The sequence below is a fragment of the Rosa chinensis genome, chromosome 7 (assembly GCF_002994745.2).
Source record: "Rosa chinensis cultivar Old Blush chromosome 7, RchiOBHm-V2, whole genome shotgun sequence".
Lineage (NCBI taxonomy): Eukaryota > Viridiplantae > Streptophyta > Magnoliopsida > Rosales > Rosaceae > Rosa > Rosa chinensis.
Window position 1 is genome coordinate 68,744,379 of NC_037094.1, and position 22,222 is coordinate 68,766,600.

Sequence of the window (22,222 nt, forward strand, 5' to 3'; positions counted from 1 at the left end):
TATAATTTGGGGAGGGGGGAGAGAGAGAGTAATAAATGATGCAAATGCATATAATTCGCGCGGGGGGAGACCTTTTTATTATCTCTTTTTTCACTCTCTAAAATAAGGAAGGTTTAGGGAAACTACTAGGGTGAATAATAGGGAAGATATTGGAGATACTCATAGGCCTCGTTTGGTTAGGGAAATGAAATTTCTGAATAACTTTTCATTCCGATATTTGGTAACATGATGAAAGTTATTCAAAAAGTCGTTAAAAAGTTTGTAATTAACACACTAAAATAATGTATTGTGAGTAATAAATGCAAGGAAAGAATGGAGGAAATTGATTCCTCTGAAGTATGGAATGAACCATCCCATCCCCCCCCCCCCCCAAAACAAAAAAAAAAAAAAAACAATTTTCCTTTGCTTCAAGAAACTATTTCATTTTCTTTTACATCCCAAACGCAAGAAAGGAACAACTTTCTTTTTCTGATACTCACTTTTCGCGAACTAAGCAAGACTTTATAGTCTGGCATCTGGTTGGCTAGTTCTTACGCCTGGATGCATATGTAATATTTGTACATGTACTATATTTTCCTTATATGGGATAGGGTTGAAGCACTGAATGGGTTGGGCTATACTAGCCAAAGCAGCATGTTTCCCTTCTCTAGTAACAAACAAATTTTTATTTATTTTTTTGTTACATTAGAGACGATCAAACACATGACCTAGTTTAATCCTAACTCAATATTTCAGTCACACTCGCTATTTGAGCTAACCCTAATTCCCTAAGTTTTAATAGTGCTTGTTTTTTAGTCGTTTGAATTTTTATTTGTCAAGTTTGATACCGAAGTTATGGACCTTGAATGTCAAGAGTTAAAAACCTTAAATGACGAGCATCCTATTGCATGGGGCTTTATTAAAAAAGAAACTGAAGATGAATCACTGTTCTCTAGTATTAGCCAGAAATTAATTTATCTTGCAGCTGATAAATTGTATGTATTAGACATAACAACTTCATTTAATGGTATGTATTTTTACCAAGTATCTATAAAAGTAACTGCCACCTAAAATGATTTATAAGTATTACCTAAAAAATTGATTTAGCATTACTCTTTTTTGAGTAAAATCCACCATCAGCACGTTTGAATTCTTTTGTCCAACTATAAATATCTTTCAATGTAATACTTGAACCTAAAATTTTGTATTAATGTGGTAATTTCGTCTGTATGTTTTCTGTTAGTTATTCGTTAATGTAAGATTATATTCAAAATTTCACATTTTTTAGAAATCAAAATTATTGGTTTGACCCTAAGTTTTTTTTTTTTTTTTTTTTTTTTGAACTACTTCTTCCTCAATCGAAGACACGCGATTAGGGGGAGACCCGTTTAGGGTCCTAGGATAATTCTGCTTCTAGTTAGTCTCGGGGTTATGAATTTGAGGAGGGAGTGAAATGGGAGAGGAAGAAGCGGTAGAGTTTGGGCTGAGGTGGATGTGGGAGAGGAGACGATTGTGGTGGTGTATGAATTGTGGTTGAGGATCCAATTGGTGGCTTTGAACCGGAGTTGTCGTGACAATGGCAGCAAGGGCTTTGGCCATGAGCTCGGTAGGGACGCCTATGCCTAGATGATGCTTTATTCCAAGTATGTTCCATATCTTCAATGCTTAGAACAATTAGACGACTTTGATTCGCATAATTCCATTACTACCTTCTACACGTTTATGGGTTGTGTTGCACGGACAAGCATTGGTTTGGTTGAACTCAAATTAGATGGAAGGTGGTATATGTACTGTCATAGGAAGTCCAATAAGATAGCAAGGTTGTGCACACATTTCATAAGAGCTTTGAACAAGGACAAAACATTTTTGACCGGCCAGAATAGATTGCTAATCCGTGAAATTATCCAAAACCACGACCAAGATCCCTGATAATCTCAACAGGAATGTGGGCTTACTTAAAGAGCTTGGCAACAAGATTAGAAGGTGGTAGATCTCTACGTTGATCCTTCTAGCAATTTTTCTAGGTCAATGAAAGCTTCATCAGAAGGTAAATCTGCCGGGACTTTTGAAATCAAATGAAAAATACAGTGAGAACAGAATTAGATCAGGCAATTGTTTGAAAATTTGCATTGAATTCGTTGAAGTAATATGAGAACCTAGGGGGCTTAGGTTTTTCATTTTTAATTTCTCCTTTCTGTCTGGTTTTTTTTTTTTTTTTTTTTTATCAAGAAGAAACTTCATTAATAATGAACTGGTTACAACGATTTTGGGCAACATCTCTTACACCAAAATGGCCACTAGATTTCACACTGGAACTCTATAATGACTGACTGAAGGAGCCCAAAAGGCTCCGACTAAAGAAATAAAGCTTACACAACAACTAGATGGCAAAGACAACATGCGCAGAGGCAATGAAACTTGACACTCAACTTTGACAACACTAACTCGCCACCTAGAATCCACCTAACCAGCCTTTGATTGACCAAGCCTACACTCGTTGTGACCTAAACCTGTTGAAAGGATTGTCGGCCACTCAGACCTGGGACTAAAGTAAACCCAACACCGTTACCGGCTTATTGTTAGCACCGTCAATCCACGACTGCTCCAAAACGCCATCGCCTCATACCCAAAACCAGACAGGAACGACCCGGTTAGCTGCGCATGCTAGTACACTTACGCAAGCTTGTTTTTATTTTTGTACTCCTGATTTTCTCCTAGCTGCAGTTGCAGCTGAGGGTTGTAATTTGTAATCATTTTAGTTCAATAAAGGGCTTACCTATTTCCTTAAAAAAAAAAAAAAACACTTGTCAAATATTATTTATCTCACGGAACAATTGACAATAGTCATAGTTTTAATTCTAACTAGCATTTCTCCACACATGCGCTGCATGTACAAGTTTTTTTTTTTTTTTCAGAAAATAATAAAGAAAACGGTTATTGCAGACATAAGATCATGCCATCATGGGAGAGAAAAGTGGGTTATGACTTTTTTATTTATTTTTTAATAAAAATATATTTTATAAATGTCATAATTGTCCTTGTAATTTAGTTAACTCTGAAAGTTTTTTAATCTTTTAAGAGTCATTTCTGTTAAAATTTTTGATTTTGACTAACAAACCCTCTTCTCTTAATAATAGTAGAGAAATGCAAGGTACCTGAATGAATGAGATCCATTTGATTGTCTCCACCATCCTGTTGTCTTGAAATATTGATGCAAGTATCAGGAGTTTCCAAATTCGCAGGTTCAATGAGTAAACCTATCAATAAAATTAAATAATACAAAATTAGTGTTGTTATTTTTGTGTTTTGTCTTTATAGCAATAAAGGGGTGTTATTATTAACACACCCAGAATCTATATTCACACATCCTATTTATTTTTATATTAACTTTGATTTAACTTTTTAAAATGTCCTATCTATCTTCCTCCTTAATCCCCTATACAGTAAATCTCGATAAATGAATATTTGACAAATTAATAATCTCGGTTAAAAAATAAATTCTTCTGGTCCAAACTAAAACCAGTGCGCTAAAATGAAAATCTCACTAAATGCATAAGATAATAATTTTTCTAAAAACTCTTCAAGGCCTAACGAATATACAAATTAATAAAGAAATAGCACATAAAAAATATTTAAAAAAATAAAAAATAAAAAAAACAAGTCATCGCCATGTCCTAAAAAAGATAGGTTATATTTGAGTAATGTCAGCAATTAACGGTCAAAATTAACGGATTGGACTAGACTGATCAAATTGGTAAGTATAGGAGGGAATTGAATATGCTCACCACTATTCCTTATGTGGGGATACCACCACCCTACAAAAATTCACCACATGTTTCATAATATAACTATGGTTAACTCTTCATATTAATACTAATAAATTAATGTTAATGAAGAGAGAGAAATACGAAAATACTCTCTCTTCCAGACCAGAAAACCCAGATTTGGAACTTGATTTGAGTTCTGTAAACTTTTTCATTATCAATTTCTCAAAGAGACAGAAGAAGTCTCAATACTATAATACCCAGTCTTTTCCAACAAAATTTTCACCACAAAAACCCATACGGAAATTTAGTTACCCACAATAATTTCTCAAATTGGTTTTGAGTGATTTTTTTTTTTTTTGTGGTGTTGTACTTCATGAAAATTAAGCCCAAAAGTAAAAATAAGTTAGAAGAAGATCGACGGGAGGATGATCTACAATTGAGTTTGCTGGGATTATTGGGTGAGTTGCCTCGTGGTGAACTGCTGGTGTTGGGAGGACGATGGAAATGGAGGGACGAGATCTGGGTTTGTTGTGTGTTTCTGAGAATTGGGAGGGAAGAGATCTGGGTTTGTATATGATATGCTCTCACAAACCCATCATTGCTCTCCTTCGTTTTTGAATCGCTTTCTGTCTGTTTATGTGGCAGACAAGAGCCAAAGAAGAGTTTATGTCCATTTGAGATTTTCTAGGTATGTAGTTGGATTTTGCTAGGTTCTGAAGTTGAAAGAAATGATTGTAGGTTTTGCGAGGCAAGTGTCGATGAAGAAGATGAAAGAATTAATATCCTTTACTATTAGTTGATTTAGTGAATAATTAAAGTATTAAATAAGAGTTCAATTATTATTAAATTTCTTTTTTCTTTTTCTTCATGATAATTAAGTTAACCATGGTTAATTATGAATATGGTTTATCACACATGGCAGCTTCTTATTGAGTGGTAGTATCACCACCTAAGGAATACTGGTGAGCATATTTGAATCCGCATAGAGGTGTTGCTGATGAAACAAAACATTATGAACTAACATGATTTTCGTTATAATTAAAGTTCAGGGTAGTAAATTGAATTCAATTATTTTATTTAAGTCAATATGGTACCTGAAGTTTACAGCATATCATAACAATTATTACTCTAATTATATAATCTGATCCACATTGCAACTTGATGTACTAAAATATCAATCAAATTCCATAGTTAAGTTACTAATTTGATAGTTTGAAAATTTGAGGTGTCTTATGGATAAAAACACTATTTGTAATGTTTTCAAAATAAATAAATAAATTATCATAAATTACGCTTAACAAACCCAAACGTATACTTTTTGCCTGGCAATGGTTGCTAAAATAACAGGGGCAGTCAAATATATCGTCTTATAAATTGTGATCTAAAAGAGGTTGATTATAAATGAATTAAATTCAGTTTGCCTCCTTCAATTTTTGAGTTAAACATCAGTTCAGTCCCTGATCTTTTTTTCTAAGGAAAATGCTCATTTACCCAAAATTGAGCTACACTAACCTCACTTACCTAAACATCTTATAAGATTATCCACTTACCCAATAATTACATTTTTTTTGCCCTAATACCCAATTAATTTTTTAATTATTTTTTGGACAACTTTGCCCTCTCTCTCTCTTTGCAGGAATCCCGTGAGCAGACATCAGACTCCTCCGAAAACCTCACCGGAGGTCCCTAAAAAGGTCGTTGGAGATCTCATAGGTCACTGGAGAAATCAATAGACTTTTATTGCCCTTAGTAAAACCCAATAAACTTTTATTGTCCCCCAATAAAAATTGATGTAATCTTGTCATCTTCTTTCTCAATCAAAGTTTGTGTAATTTAAGAGAAATTAGTCTCCCCTCACACCAATAAACTTTTATTGCCCCCAATAAAAGATTTTGAATTGATGTAATCTCCTCATCTTCATCTTCAATAAAAGTTTTATTTGTCTAATTTTATGAAGATTTGTCATTTTTCCCCAATAAACTTTCATCGGACCCCAATAAAAGATTTTGAATTGATGTTATCTCCTCATCTTCTTCCTCAATTAAAGTTTTATTTGTCCAATTTTAGGGAAATTAGTTCCCTCCCCCCCCCCCCCCCCAAAATTTGTATTGCCCCCAATAAAAATTTATTAGGTTTATTTGGGGGTAATAAAAATCTGAGGTGACCTTTCCGATGACCTATAAGATTTTCAACAACCTCTTTGTGGGCCTCTGGCAACCCTCTGATCGGAGTTCGGCAACTGATGAACAGATTCTGGCTAGCGGAGTTCGGAGTATGGCTACTACTAACAGGCATTCGGTGACCTCTAATGAGGTTTCCAGCGAAGTCTCCGATAACTTCTTAATTTTTCGAATGCCAAACTTGTCTTTTTATCTTTAGATGAGGTAAGTGGGCACACAAATCTTTTAATGGAGTACGTGGGCTCATGTGGGCTAAATTTGGCCATTTGGTCAAGTGTCTTTTTTTTAATCATGATCATCCCTACACTTCCAAATTTCATTGCCCGCATTCAAATTTCAAAATTGCCTCCATTTGTGACGTAAGCTAACTTGGCACTAAAATGATGACCTACTTTTATTGACTTTAAATCCCTAAGAAGCGCAAAATGGATGTCCCCCCTTCATAATGAACTTCTCTTTCAACCTCTCTCTCTCTCATTGACCAGCACCGCCTTCGCTTTCTGCGTCACGGTGCAAAGAGAGTTTCAGTCAGAAAATCAAAGCCGAGGGACTGCTTGGCGCGCCGAGAGCTCGACTTTGGAGAGAAGATATTCGGCAGTGGATTTCGAGGTGGAACGGGGCTAGCAGAGTGGTGACTTGGTCGTGGGCTGCAACATCTAAAAGCCTCAGCTTGCCCTCAACCTCCACTAGGACTTTGCAGATGTGAGACACTAAAGGCTGATGATGCGGTGCGTTTTGGAATAGGGGTCTTTGGAGTAGTTGAGGTGGCTGAGGATGGTGGGTGCCTATTTGTTTCAAACCACTTGTTTTGAATTAGGGGGTAGATATAGGGTGGAATTAATGAGAATTTGGAGGTAGAGAAGTGAAAGAAAGAAAATGGGAGAGTGAGGTGCGGCTGTATTCGTCAAAGGGAGAGAGAGGTTGAAGGAGAAGTTCATTAGGAATAGGAGATGTCCATTTTGCCCTTCTAAGGGGTTCATAGTCTGAAAAGTAAGCCTTCATGTCGATGTCAAGTCAGCTTGCGACATCACAAATGTAAGCAATTTCGAAATTTAGACGCGGCTGATGAAAATTGAAAGTTCAAGGATGATCATGATTAAAAAACAAAAAAAGAAATAAGTAATAAACTAATGTTTGACAAAAAATTAAAAAAGGACAAATTTAGTCCTAGATTAAATTAAAAAAGCAAGGAACATAAGTTATAGTTTAGTTATAATTTAGTGTTAATTGAACAAACAAAACTCAGCAAATAAAAAATTTTAACAGCCCCAGTCGATTAAAATTTTAATAATAAAAAAGTAATATGTAAAGGATAATTTGGTAAATTAAAAATAAGAATATATGAAAATAGAAGAATAGAAAGAAAGAAAAATACCGCTACCCAAGTCTCAACTGCATTTGAATTTTTTTTCCCTCTAATTTTTACAGTGGGTAAAAAACCTAAACAAAAAGACTCAAAGAAAATAAAATTTAAAACTAATCACATATTTACACGGAAAAATATTGATTTAAACGTGTGAGCATATATGTGAAAGGAGAAGAAGAATGCAACACTCACGATTATAGATCAAATGTTGCCAAAATCCAAGTTGGGTTCCACTCAAGAATGCAGAATGCATGCCAGCCAATTCCATTATGGGGGGACATCCAGAGTTGGTTGGACTGATGGCCAATCTAGGGCAACGCCGAAGTAAGTCCAAAGCCATACCTAAAGTAGAGTGAAAGCAAAAGAATCAAACAACATAATTAAATCACACACACACATATATTATTTTTTAATCAATCAAAGGATGAGGTGATGTCAATTTCTTGGAGGCAAATGATGTAGGGAGGAAGTCTCAACTCATTTCTTTGAATCAAGGAAATAATTTCATGAACTTAACGGAGTTGATTACAATCATATCGCAATGCATCTTGAAAATATTATGGAGCTTTATCAAACTAAAAGCAACTTGTGCTATTCTCAACACACAAAAAAAAAAGCAACTTGTGTTATACTAAACCCAAAATGACAATTACATATCATTCATTTATCATCTACAAACGAAATAAGATGTGTCATTCTCGTAAATAATGAGGATAATTTGCCAACAAAATGACTATTACATACTCTTCCACAAGAGTTGTTTGAAGGCAGTAGCATTTTCATAATTAATACAAAATAAAAACGCCGTGGCATTTTTGTAAATCTTGATATTTCTTTTATTTTAGTGGCTTTATGAGGATAAAAACATATAGTGGCTTAATTAATAATATAAGTTTTAAAAGGACACTTATGGATAATTTGTTTTAAAAAAAAATTGACATGGTGGTTGCATAAGAAGAAAACACTATCTAAAGGATGAAACTAAGACATGCAGAATTAATTTTTTTTATTGACAAAACTTATTCGTGATAGCCAGTGAGGCGGAAACATTTTGACAAGATCTTTTGGCAAGGATTAGTCTTTTGGGCCTAGATAGGGATGGCAAAAATCTCCAGTGGGACGGAGCCCCATTGGATACCCGCTCCTAATGGGGGAAAAATTTGGGGACAAATGGGGAATGGGGATTGGGATCCTCAATCCCCGCTATATATGGGGTGGGGATGGTATTGTGATCCCCATCCCCAAACCCGCCCCAATAATATCTACATATATTTAACTTATATAAATTTTAATTTAGTTTATAATATAAATCACAAATATATATACATTTACTACTTTATTTTAATGGCTACACTTTTATTTTAATGGTGTTTTGACTTTTGTACTCACTGAATTATGATTTATGAATTTAATCATATTTTAAATTTATTTGTTGTAGATTTTGATTTTTAAAAAAGCAATATGAGAAAAAATTATTTTATTTATTAAATTCTTATTGGGGATTTGCAGGCTTAATCTCCAGTGGGGATAGGGACAAGAAATCCCCAATATACTTTTATTGGGGATTGGGGTGGGAATGGGGGTAGAGAATGGCCTCAGGGATGGGGATGGTATTGTGATCTCCATCCCCAACCTGCCCCATTGTTATCCCTAGGCCTAGAAAGCTAATTTGAGGATATCGTATGATCTCGATAAAAAAAAATTTATTTTTATTTTTATACAAAAATAATATATATAAAACAAAAAACCAAGTGACATACGTTTGGGTGGGTATTAGGATTAAGTTTCTATATTAATTCAGAGGCTAGTTTAAAGCTAAGACCTAAATTTTCAAATATTGCGCTTCATTAATCAATACCTTAATAATAAAATTTCATAACATACAGAGGGTAGAAAAATAAACTAAGAAACATTGAAATTTATAATAAACAAATAAAAAACTTAGGACATCTCCAACAGACTACTTATTTCAAAATAAATTGAATATTTAGCTAATTTTAAACTAAAATTCTAGTCCAGCAGAATACCTAAACAAAAGTTAAATTTAACTTTTGCTAAATTTTCTAGCTATATTTAGCTAGAGATGAGAGAGAATTTAACTAAAACCTAAATTTAACTTGGGATTTAGGTATTCTGCTGGAGCATAACTCAATAGTTAACTAGCTACATTTCACTTTTAGCTACTTTTAGCTATGAATATAAGTATCACTGTTGGAGATGCTCTTAAACTGCAAATAGTAGCTTACCTTAGTGGTCTGAGTGCATTAGTGGTAACTAGGTGGTTTGGTGGAAAAGTGTTTTCCTACCCCAAAAAGAAAAAGTAGTTGCAAGATTATTAAATAACTCTTTTTGACTAAATTAGCTTGGGTATAACTGTATATAAGAATAAAATAATATATATCTATAGGTGGTTTAGTTGAAAAGTGTTTTATCAACCAAAAAATACTTGCAAGATTATTAAACAATTCTGTTTGACTAAATTAATTTTTGTATAACCCGTATATAAGAAAATATATATATATATATATATATATACACACACACACAATATTTTCGTATTGTCAGTCATAACTTACATAACTGATTTCTTGATCTTTCTAACCCTTAAATATTAAACATCATGAATAATATTTTAATCATCAGGGACAAAAATGTTAAAACAAAATTAGAAATATCCACTCACATAAACATAACCACCCCCAACTTCCATACCCATCGGGTGTGGGGGCAATTTCTAGTATCTTAAATATTAATTCATAGTTAAATTTTAAACTTCCATGTATTTCCACACATAATAATATACTTATATCTATACATGTAGTTAATATAAATAAATAGAAATATATTTGCCACAAAAATAAAAGAGAAAAGTCAAGTACCATTTGGTGTAGTGGCATAAGTCTTTTTTTTTGTAAATGGAAAGTCTTGAGTTCGACTCACAATAAGCTAATTGTGTGCTCATCGTTTTTTGAATTTAAAGAAAAAAAAAGAATAAAAACCAATCAACATGTGCTCAGGGGGGAGTCTATTATATTAAGCCAACTTCATTTTTGAATGGTGAAATTTTTAAACTACCTACAATATCCTTGATTGATTAAAACTAATAGGTCAACTCCATCTCTAAATGGTTAAATTTTGAACAACCATTAATGCCTTTTATTAATTAAAACTCTAGATTATATAACCTAACATATAAAGAATATGATGGTAACTGGAAATATTAAAAACGAAAAAAAAAGATCCAAAAAACTAAACATGGGAGGTCGGACTACTCCAGTTTGTAACTACTTTTATAATTGCAACAGCAATTAAAGAAAGAACAAAAAATTATTTCCACAAAATATTACTAGCGAAAAAAACTACAAAATTAATTTTATATACGAAAACATAAATAAGTATAGACCGACCCACGCATGAAGATTTTGAAATAATGGTAATTCCATTGATAATAGCGCATGCCAAGAAGACCATTACATACCCACGTGTGGAGATTGTGTTGAGAGACTAGTTGTTTATTAAGTAAACTCTTCATCTCATGGTTGATTGAAATTTTAAATTTAAAAAAAGAAACATAAAGAATAAATTGGTAAAGAAAGGAAAAAAAATAGTTTCACATAAAAAAAAAAGGAAAAGGAAAACCACGTTTTCTTTTTAGCTTTCATCTTTGTTTCTTAAATTTTGATTTTTTTAATTTATAAAAAAGGAACACAAATTGGCTTATGAGACTCTTACCAAGCTCCTTCGCTCTAAAGCAATCGATAATCAACCGTGCGCCATCCATCCCGTGCTCAGGCATTAGATATTCAGGGGGAGTACGAGAATAGAGATAGCGACACAAATCCCACTCTCTCTTAACGGTAGCACTGACAACTGGAATCCAATTACCAGGAGACGTCCTAATGCCAAATACTTTATTGTTGTTTTCAGCCATGTACCCAGCTATTTCCATCACGTCTTTATCCTCGCTTACTTCTAACGTACGACCTAAAGCTGTATAACCTTCATCATCTTTTTCTTCCAAAGCTTCTTTTCTCATATATGGCATCACCTCTTTTGCAATATTCATATGCTCAGTCAGCTCAGACATGACTGCAAGGTGAAGTGCATTGAAGCCCCCAGCTGTTTTTAATTCTAACCCTTCTTGTCTCATCACTGGCACCAACTCTCTCACAATATCAATATAACCATTCCCAACTGCTTTGTGAAGAGCTGTGTATCCTTCAACATCTTCTATTTCTAAACCTTCTTTTCTCATTAATGGTACCAACTCTTTCACAATATCTAAATTACCCTTGGATACTGCTATGTGAAGGGCTGTGGAACCTTGTGCATTTTGTACATCCAAAATACTGGCAAGTGTTTTCTCGTACTGTTCAACCATATATTTGACCTTTTCCATGAGAACTTCTTCAGTGACGCCTAAATTTATACCATAACCAAAAGTTGCGAAATCTTCTACAGTTTTCTGTTGCAAATTTTCTTGTCTCACTAATGATATCAATTCTTTGACAATACGCACATGACCTTCTCTAGCTGCTACATGAAGAACAGTGTTTCCGTCTCTTGGATCAACTATCGTTATTGCGTCACAGGGATCATCTAGTTTTGTAAGGCACTCCTTTGCATTACCCCAATCACCATTTGCCACGTGAGTGGTGAACTGAATATAGCTATCAAAGTCTCGCTCTGCGGATAAAACATTTGTTAATTTATGTATTATATATTCTAGATGTAACTATACTGAAAGGACCACACATAAATCCCAATATCATTCCCACTTTAGCCACCAAAGGGGAGAACGGCAAAAGGAATATAAACTTACGAAATAGCATATGAAATACCATTTTTTTATAAACTACTACATAATTACTCGTCATTCGACATATCTAGTGTTGTGAGCAGAGTATTAGTAATTAAGTGACTAGAGATATTATAATATATAAATATACCTTTTTCTTTTGTCATGAACTGTTTCACAGCAGGCACATTACCCATCTTTACCGCTAGGTGAAAAGCTGTGTAACCTTCATCATTTTTTATTGCCAAATCTTCCCTTCTCATTAACAACACCAACTCTTTCACAATTTTTGCAGCCCCCATCTTGACTGCTAAATGAAGAGCAGTGTCACCATCAGGGCCTCTCACTTCTCCCCCCAACGCTGCCAAATCTTTCACTATAGGCACATTTCTCATCTCGACTGCTAGGTGAAGAGCTGTGTAACCATAATTATTTTTTATTTTCAAGTCTTTTGGAATAAACAGCACCAACTCTTTCACAATGTCCACCTTCCCTCTACGTACTGCTGTGTGAAGAGCTGTGTCACCAACGGTGTTTATTTCTTCTCCCATCAACAGCGCCAACTCCTTGACAGTAAGCAATTGCCCACTCCATGCTGCTGCATGAAGAGCTGTTGCACCTTTAGCGTTTTTCATTTTCAAATCTTCTGGGGTCATCAACAGCACCAACTCTTTCACAATATTCACGTGTCCTTGCCTGGCTGCTAAGTGAATGGCTGTGTCTCCAAACCCGATTCTCGGATCTATTGCTCTTACGGCGCTGTGGAGATCTAGTTCTTTAAGTTTAAGGTACTCCTTTGCCTTACTCCAATCACCTTCGCTCACAAATTTGGTGAAAGGTATGTAAGGCTCGAAGTTTTCGGCACTGTTCTCAACACGCCCTGCCAAGTTTTTGTGAAAATTGTCATTTTAATTTTATGAGACACTCCAAATATTTTACAGAAAATTACTAGAAACTCCCTACAACTTTTTTATTTTTAGTTATAATTATGTTACGTAACTTACGTTACATAGTAAACTCAAAGTATTCAATAACATCAGACCAAGAAAAAAAAAATTATTCAATAACAAAGATATACTCATGGAAAAAAGTAGCACTACGTCTCGATGTAACTTAAGTATCTGTTTTGTGCAAGTCCTATATATATAGATACTTTACTAATTGCAAACTTTTACTACCAATTTCCAAACAAGACACTTGCACATTCTTTGAGTTCTGAATTTTGAAAAAGAGCATACCTCTTAATGTCGAAATTTTTTGCAAAGTCTCCCAAGCAATTTTGGCCGTTTCAGTTTCGCTTATAAAATGAAACATCTCTGGTCCGCATGAATTTTGAATTGCATATAAAGCCTTAGCATTCTTTATTGTCCAAGCCTTGTATTCGGGTTCGTTGTCATCAAATTTTGTAACAGGTTCCCTGATTGCTTCGATAACCTCCCATAAATCTTCGGCCAACAAGTAAGTTTTTACCCGCAATCTCCACTTTTTATAGTTATTACGGTTAAGAACTTCCATAACAGGTGAATTGGAGACACCTGCGGTATTTGACATGCCTGCATAATCAATCTGTCGACAATTCATCTAAGTGGTTAACACACACAGCACACACTAAGGACCTCCTTACATTTTAAAATCTAAAAATTTACTTAAATAGACTCACGTTTTGATCGCATATCCACATCTCGACCGTTCAGTTTTTAGATCCTAATTTATAGATCAATTCTGCAAAGTTTTAGCTAAATTGATGATCTATCAAACCAAATTAAATCAATGAACGAACCAAATCTGTCCAACCTGAACCGTTCGTGTATATAATTGTAAATCGCAGTTTTGAATGCCTTAATGATTATCAATTTGGCTCAAAATTTGCAGAGATGATCTACTCATATATACCTAAAAACTAAATGATTAAGATGTGAATATGCGATCGAAAAGTGAGTCTATTCAAAAAAATCTTTAAATTTTAAAATCTAAGAATGTGTTTAGCATAGAAAGACTATATATATATATATATATATATATATATATATATATATATATATTCACAAATTACCAAGTTCTCAAAGATTATATTGGACAAATATTCACAAATTAAGCTGCTGCTTAAATTCCAATGTGCATAGTACGCATCAGGCTGGCAAACTTCTGATCTAACGATGAAAGGAACGAATTATTCTCTCTTTATATTTGTTCGATTCTAATAAGAAATCAGCAATAACTTGGGAAAGGCTTTTATTATTGACCAATTTTTAAGAAAGACTGCAGCAACTGACTTGTTATCAGTTCTCATTCGGCATGTGAACTGACCAGAAACCAAGGTTAATTTTAGTAACTGCGTCAAATCATATATATTTATATCGATCCTGATCACCTGGTCAGTAACTGATCAGGGATCATTTGCTCACTTATTTCAAAATCAGACGGTAAGTAAGCAAATGATCTCTGGTCAGTTACTGACGATCGGTACTGATATTTACATAAAACGGGTGGTGGGGTTTTTATAAAGATAAATAAAAAGTTCAATAGCATTTGGTAATTGCGATAGGCTATGATGATATGATTGATTTACCAAAAAGAAAACTTGAAAATCGATTTGCCGAACTTTCTACTCACCTCGTTAAGCGTGCGATAGTAGTCCGTGCCTTCAAGGATTTGAGACTCGCGGCGTGACAGTGACGACGGCCGAGGCAGATCGGAGGAGCCGAACCCGAAAAAGGGAGGATCTTTAGGATTTAATAGCAGGATGGGTGTTGGGTTTTCCTTTTCCCATATTTCTGTTTTCTGTTTTCTGTTTTGAGAGAAGAATCAGAATAATTTTTACCCTTGTTGATAGACTTGACGGACTCGGTAGGGGAAGTGGTGGCTCAGAATGGGGGTTCGGTGAAAGTTAGAGGGCGTGGTGGTGGAGGCAGAGTTGACTGTTGGCTGTGAGACAGGATAAAATAGGCCTAAGAAAATATGCACAGAAGAATGAGAAGATGATAAGATAAATGGTTCCCGTGTATTCATTTGAATCGTCAAATAAAGAATTTCATTAGCAAATGCCAGAGCAGCATGAATGCATATAATTCACTGCATCGTTAGTAAGATCGCGATATGCTAGCACCACTCACTAATACAATTAATACTCATTTATCTCAACTGAATCTATAAACCACATAAAAACATAATAATAGGTTAAGTCGCAAACAAAAAACAAGTTAAATGGGTTCCCATATATAAAATACCAGCTAACAAAGAAATTAATAATTGAGAAAAATGCACCAACAGTCCCTCAACTCTTGTACACCGGCCAGTTTGATACCCAGACTCACAATGGTATCAATGTGATACCTAACCTCAAAATTTGCTTTCAATGACATGCTTCCGTCAATGTTCCGTCAGTCATCCGTCAAATATGATGATGTGGCATGCATATGGGCCTAAAGACAGGGGCAAAAATGTCTTTTTAACTTGTTGATAAAATAAATTGAATTATACTAAAAGATGATAATAATAATCGGTGGTCATGATGTGAAATATTGACTTTTTTTTGTTCTCTCTCTCTATTTTTTTTTACTTTCTCTTGCTCTTTCTTACCTTTCTGGAATGAGTCCGTCCCTTATTTTTTTCCTCTCTTCTTTTTTGAGCTGTAGCATGGATTCTTTCTAAACCCAGCAGGCTATCAAACCAAAACCCAATTCACACCTTAAATCAAAGAGTCAGAAACTCAATACAAGCAACCCATTTAGAACCAATGAACAACATAATCTGTCTTATTTGAAACTGAAAACCCAAGTAGAGACACCCATCTCCATAAAGTTAATCACATAAGCAATAATCAAAGCAACCAAAAGTCTTGTTTTTGAAGTATCACTCTCTTTCTGGATTGAGCTAAATTATAAGGCTTCTGGGTTTGAGTATTGACCCGAAATCGGCCCTCCATTTCAGTAAACCATTGCCCTCTATGCCCAGCTCGCCGGAGGGAAGCTCGATCCGGAGGAATCGAACCTCATTGAAATTCTTGAGCACCTGAGTGGGGGAGTGGTGCGTGATGTAGGCCTGCTAGACTCGCCGTTGTCGTCTTCGTTCCCAATAAGCAGTGATGATGCCAATGAGGAAGTCTGCGGGGACCGAGAAACTGAATGAGAGCCTGGAGAGGCTTGACAAAGCCGCCGAAGACCAACCGGAACAGACTCGTGAAGAGGCGCATGACTTGTCGGAGGCGGAGGGTGACGAATCATCGTCGGAGATGCAGCTCAGGGAACGCATTAGGATTTCAATTCGGACAGGGCGATCTTGCGTCGTTGCCGATGTCGAAGAGGGTGAAGGCCTCCTTGATCGTTGCTTAGATCCTTGCCCAATTTTTTTAGGTTTTTGGGTTCGGGTCGCAAAGAAACGTCTGCGTTTGAGTTGTAGCAGAGGAAGAAAGGAAAAAATTAAAATAGGAAGAAGAAGAGAAAGAGGAGAGAAAAATAATAAAAAGAATTATTTAAATAAATAATTTCCAGGACATATAAGTCATTGAGGCTATTGCTCTAGGCTATTTCGGTCATTTCCCCTCTTTTTCCCCTCCACATGCTTGCCACGTCACTTATTTAACAGAGCCGTCAAGGAAATTTGACGGAAGTATGTCGTTGATAGCAAATTTTGAGTCTAGGTATCACATTGATATCATTGTGAGTCTGGGTATCAAACTGGCCGGTGCACAAGAGTTGAGAGACTGTTGGTGCATTTTTCTCTTAATAATTAGTCAACTTGGGATTAAACAGTATTAAACTAGGCCTCATCAAAAAGCCCGCGGATCAAGTGGGCCGATGGAGGCCCGTCGGCCATGGGGGCTAAAAGCCCGGCCCGGCCAGTTAAAAAGCCCGCAAAAGCCCGCCTTGGTGGGTAGTGGGCCGGCCCGCCAAAAGCCCTCAAAAACCCGGCCTGGCCCGTAAAATATTATATATATATATGTAGATATTTGTGTGTGTGTGTTTATATATATATATATATATATATATGAGAAAAATTCAGCTACCGTCCCCAAACTATTTTGCCAAGGCCAATTTGATACCCGAACTCTCAAAAGTATCAATGTGATACCCAAAGACCTTAATTGGTATCAACGTGATACTTCCGTCAAAATTTTCAGACAGCGCCGTCTGTTTGGTGACGTGGCAAGCACGTGGGTCCACAAAAAAAGTGAAATGACCAATTTACCCTTCTTCTTGTTTTTTTTAAGAAAAATTCATCTATCGTCCCCAAACTATTTTGCCAAAACCAATTTGATGCCCAAACTCTCAAAAGTATCAAATGTGATACCCAAAGACCTAAATTGGTATCAACGTGATACCTCCGTCTAAAATTTCTGACAACGTCGTATGTTTACTAACGTAGCAAGCACGTAGGTCCCAAAAAAAGTGAAATGACCAATTTACCTTTTTTTTTTTGTTAATTCATTTTTTTCCTTTTCTTTTCATTTCTTTTTCTTCCTTCTTCTTCTGGGATTTTCTTCTTCTTCTTCTTCTTCTTAGGGTTTCGCGGTGCCAAGCAGCTTGGGGCTGAAGCTTCTAATCGAACCCGATACAGGTTGAAGAACCTGCTGGTGCTGAGATGATCAACGACCCGTCGGTGTAAATTTGGGCCGCCGAGTTGTTGAGCGAGATGAGGGGTTCAGCCGGAAGGTACCGTGAGAGAGTGGCCGTCGAGGCGGAGTATGTAAGGTTTCCGAATGGAAGGCGGTCCAGTTCTAGGGATGCAATTTTAGCTATTCTTCTTCTTCTTCTCTCTCCTCTCTCTCTCTCTCTCTCTCTCTCTCTCTCTCTCTCTCTCTCTCTCTCTCTCTCTCTCTCTCTCTCCTCTCCTTCTCCTCCGCCCAAACCATCACTAACGCCGCCGAGATCCTCTTCAATTCCTGCTACAAATCCATCTCGGCGGCGTTAGTGATGGTTTGGGCGGAGGAGAAGGAGAGGAGAGAGAGAGAGAGGAGGAGAGAGAAGAAGAAGAAGAAGAAGAATAACTAAAATGGCATCCCTAGAACTGGACCGCCTTCCATTAGGAGACCGTACATTCTCCGCCTCGACGGTCACTCTCTCACGGTACCTTCCGGTTGAACGCCTCGTCTAGCCCAACAGCTCAACGGCCCCAATTTACCCGGACGGGTCGTTGATCACCTCAGCACCAGCAGGTTCTTCGACCGGTATCGGGTTCGATTGAAAGCTTCAGCCCCAAGCTGCTTGGCGCCGTGAAACCCTAAGAAGAAGAAGAAGAAGAAGGAATCACGTTGATACCAATTTAGGTCTTTGCGTATCACATTGATACTTTTGAGAGTTCGGGTATCAAATTGGCCTTGGCAAAATAGTTTGGGGACGGTAGATGAATTTTTCTATTAAAAAAAGGGTAAATTTGTCATTTCACTTTTTTTTTGGACCCACGTGCTTGCCACGTCAGCAAACAGACGGCGCTGTTAGAAAATTTTGACAGAAGTATCACGTTGATACCAATTTAGGTCTTTGGGTATCACATTGATACTTTTGAGAGTTCAGGTATCAAATTGGCCTTGGCAGCATAGTTTGGGGACGGTACCTGAATTTTTCTCTATATATATATATATTTATATATATATATGTATGTGTGTGTGTGTGTGTATGTTTATATATATAGATATATATATATATGTGTGTGTGTGTTTATATATATATATATATATATATATGTCTCTATGTGTGTGTGTTTATATATATAGATATATATATATATATATATAGAGAGAGAGAGAGAGAGAGAGAGATTTATATATATGTGTGTGTGTGTGTGTGTGTTTATATATATATATATATATATATATATATAGAGAGAGAGAGAGAGAGAGAGAGAGAGAGAGATTTATATATGTGTGTGTGTGTGTGTGTGTGTGGCAGTTTTTATACTTCTATATAGAATATGTGCATTAGTGCATATATATATTCTACATATCGGTTGACCAATTCGATCGGATTAGAAAATATGGTGAAATTGGCTAAATTTTTTACCACATTCATAATTTATTGTAATAAACTCATCCAACGGTCGGTTTTTCCATTTTCTTTGAATTGATAGGGGTTGCTCTTTGGAGTGTGTGATATATAAATATGAGTTTATAAGAGTAACTAAGTTTGACCTAGTGGATCGAATTCGAAACGAGAACCAAATTGGCTGAATTTTCTACAACCACCATAAAACATTACAATCTCTCCATCGAGTGGTTGGTTTCTCCGAATTCATTTTCCACCTCATGGTTGCTTTAAAATGAACCTCAACAATTTAAATGTAATGTATAAGTCATACAACTTTAGGAGGAAAATTGGTATATGCCAATGTGTTTGTAATTAAAATTAATTAATTTTTATCTCATGTCCACATACATCCATCGATGGAATATTTACAAATGTGATGTGAAAAAATAAGCACGTTTCGCGGTCGTCATGCCATCGGTCAACCAAGAAAACATACAAATGACGACGGTTGACCAATTCGATCGGATTCGAAAATATGGTGAAATTGGCTAAATTTTTTACCACACTCATAATTTATTGTAATAATCTCATCCAACGGTCCATTTTTTCATTTTCTTTGAATTATAGGGGTTGCTCTTTGAAGTGTATGATATATAGATATAGGTTTATAAGAGTAACTAAATTTGACCTAATTGATCGAATTCGAAACGAAAATCAAATTAGCTGAATTTTTTACAATCACCATAAAACATTACAATCTCTCAATCAAGCAGTTGATTTCTCTAAATTCATTTTCCACTTCATGGTTGCTTTAGAATGAACCATACAACTTTAGGAGGCAAATTGATATAGGCCAACATCTTTGCAATTAGAATTGAAATTTTTATCTTATGTCCATGCACATCCATCGATAGAATATTTACAGACTTGATGTGAAAAAATAAGCACGTTTCGCGGTCGCCATGCCTTCGGTCAACCAAGAAAACATACAAGTAACAACGGTTGACCACTTCGATCGGATTTGAAATATGGTGAAATTGGCTAAATTTTTTACCACACTCATAATTTATTATAATAATCTCATCCAACCGTCGGTTTTCCCATTTTATTTAAGTTAATAGAGGTTTCTCTTTGGAGTGTATGATATATAAATATAAGTTTATAAAAAATATTATCTTTAAAGATTTATTTGTAAATATAGCCAGCAAGGCTTAGCCCTGCCAGGCCCGAAAAAGCCTGCGAGGCCCGCATTAACTGGATGGGCTTGGATCCTTCAATTTACAATAAAGTCTGGCCCGGCCCGCTACTATTTAAAAATGGAGTAAGGCCCGGCCCGGCCCATTGATGAGGCCTATCTTAATGCAGTGAAGAAGAGAGTGGCTTTACGAAGGAACTATTCTTAAATTAAATGTCTTAATTGATGGTCTAGGTGCGTTTTGTGAAACATACATATGTTTTGGTTACAATTGGAATTTTGTCATTTGTTTTTGTTGGGTTTTTTATTTTTTATTTTTATTATTTATTAACTTGGATCTATTTAGGGTGCTGATTAGATAGTTTACTAAACAATCAGTGGGCAAACATATACTCAATAATATATGAAACTCTGCCAATGAATTAGATCAGTGCTAAACCCCCATTGTAGAAAAGAAGGGATGCCGGACAAAAACAAGCCTTTCGGACTTAACATACAGAGACAACAAAACAAAGCTTCTAGACGACCAAATTTCTTCTCTGTCTATATTGCTTTAAAGGTTGAACGAAAGTTAATACTAAGAAACAAAATCATAGCCTAAAACTTCATTCCAGGAGTATGGAATCTAGCCAATCTGATCCCTCCTCAAGCGATATCAGACAATCTAAATTTAGTTGCAGCACCGATATTAGACAAAAGCAAAAGACAGAATTCCTCTTCTTCTTTTTTCTAAATTACCTTCTATCAACTGACCTTCGCACCCAACAGCTTGACCGACACACTTGTTCGAGTAAGATCGATATTACCTTCAACCTCTCCCAATCAATCACTAAAATCCCAAACTTAGAAAACCTCCTTCCATTTTCTGCAACCGGAAAAACAGACAATCAATAATTAACAACCAATCATTCGAACACCAAATAAGAAAATAAAGCAGAAAATTGAAGAATTAGAACACTGATCTGAAAATTGAATTAAAAAAAAGCAAGATTGATAAACGCCCATCATCATTCAAAACCCAACAACAGCGATGAGAGATTAAAAAAAAAATAATAATAATAAAATCCAGACCTGCAACTATTGCAGACGCAGATACCTCTCTCTCTCTCTCTCTCTCTCTCTCTCTCTCTCTCTCTCTCTCTCTCTCTCTCTCTCTCTCTACACCTCTTCTGCAATAAATCCAGATCGATCACTTCTTCTTTCCTCTCACAGTCTCTCTCTCTCTCTACCTCTTCTGCAACAAATCCAGATTGATGCTGCTGCGAAACAGTGAATGTCGATCTTGATGGTCTTCCCGAAGACACAAAGAATTAGGGATTCTGCTTATACATTGTGGGGAAATGGCAGCATGGTAATTCAGAGAAAATCGAGGTTAACACCGTCATTTCGCACCCTTAGGAACAGTTGAATGAACAAGGATGAACAGTCAAGGGATTCGGCTTTAGATTATAGTATAATTGCTATACTCTTTGTCTTATCCTTAAAAAAGTTTTCTTGACCCTTGGAAAGTTTTGGTTTATGAAGAATGGTAAGGGTGAAGAATCCAATAGGTCGGCACAAATGCCCAAAAGAAGATGAAGTTTTCAAAAAAAAAAAAGGAAACTATGAACAAAAAAGAAGGATGAAGGAGAAATTCTAAAGAAAAGGCAATTACGAAGAAGAAGTGAACAAGAAAGAAGAATGATGAATCAGAAGAAGATTGAAGAATAGAACTGGAAGCTGGATGGAGGAGAGCTAGGAGAAGAAGAGAAAACCAAAAAATAATAAATAATAAATAAATAAATAAAAATGAGTGAGGGTATAATACACCTTTTCATGCAGAAATATTGTCACGTTAGCGATCTAACTGAATTTTTGAATGGAGAGTAACGGAATGAACTTATTGGTCCAAAATTGAGAGTATAAGGAGCTAACGTGTGAAATTAGAAGGACAGAGACTGAAGTGTTTTTTGAGTAAATATTCAGAGAATTAACA

The 22,222-nt window shown here is 35.6% G+C and overlaps 1 protein-coding gene across 14 annotated transcripts in view; it reads right to left on the minus strand.

The window, feature by feature from the left end:
• Positions 1-15,108, minus strand: part of LOC112179837 (ankyrin-3) — a 32,538-nt gene extending 17,430 nt beyond the window's left edge. For 4 of the 14 annotated variants that reach the window (XM_040512009.1, XM_024318317.2, XM_040512007.1 and 1 more), the window contains exons 1-6: positions 14,704-15,108; positions 13,329-13,656; positions 12,242-12,970; positions 11,025-11,978; positions 7,485-7,634; positions 3,135-3,236 (exon numbers count right to left, since the gene is read on the minus strand). In XM_040512009.1, coding sequence (XP_040367943.1) covers positions 3,135-3,236; positions 7,485-7,634; positions 11,025-11,978; positions 12,242-12,970; positions 13,329-13,641 — 2,248 coding nt within the window. In that variant the 5' untranslated portion in view covers positions 13,642-13,656; positions 14,704-15,108. Of the gene's footprint in view, positions 1-1,287; positions 2,763-3,134; positions 3,237-7,484; positions 7,635-11,024; positions 11,979-12,241; positions 12,971-13,328; positions 13,657-14,143; positions 14,241-14,703 lie in introns of those variants that run through there. The other 10 variants (XM_024318322.2, XM_024318319.2, XM_040512006.1 and 7 more) reach the window with 6 other exon arrangements.
• Between the last annotated feature and the right edge of the window lie 7,114 nt (positions 15,109-22,222).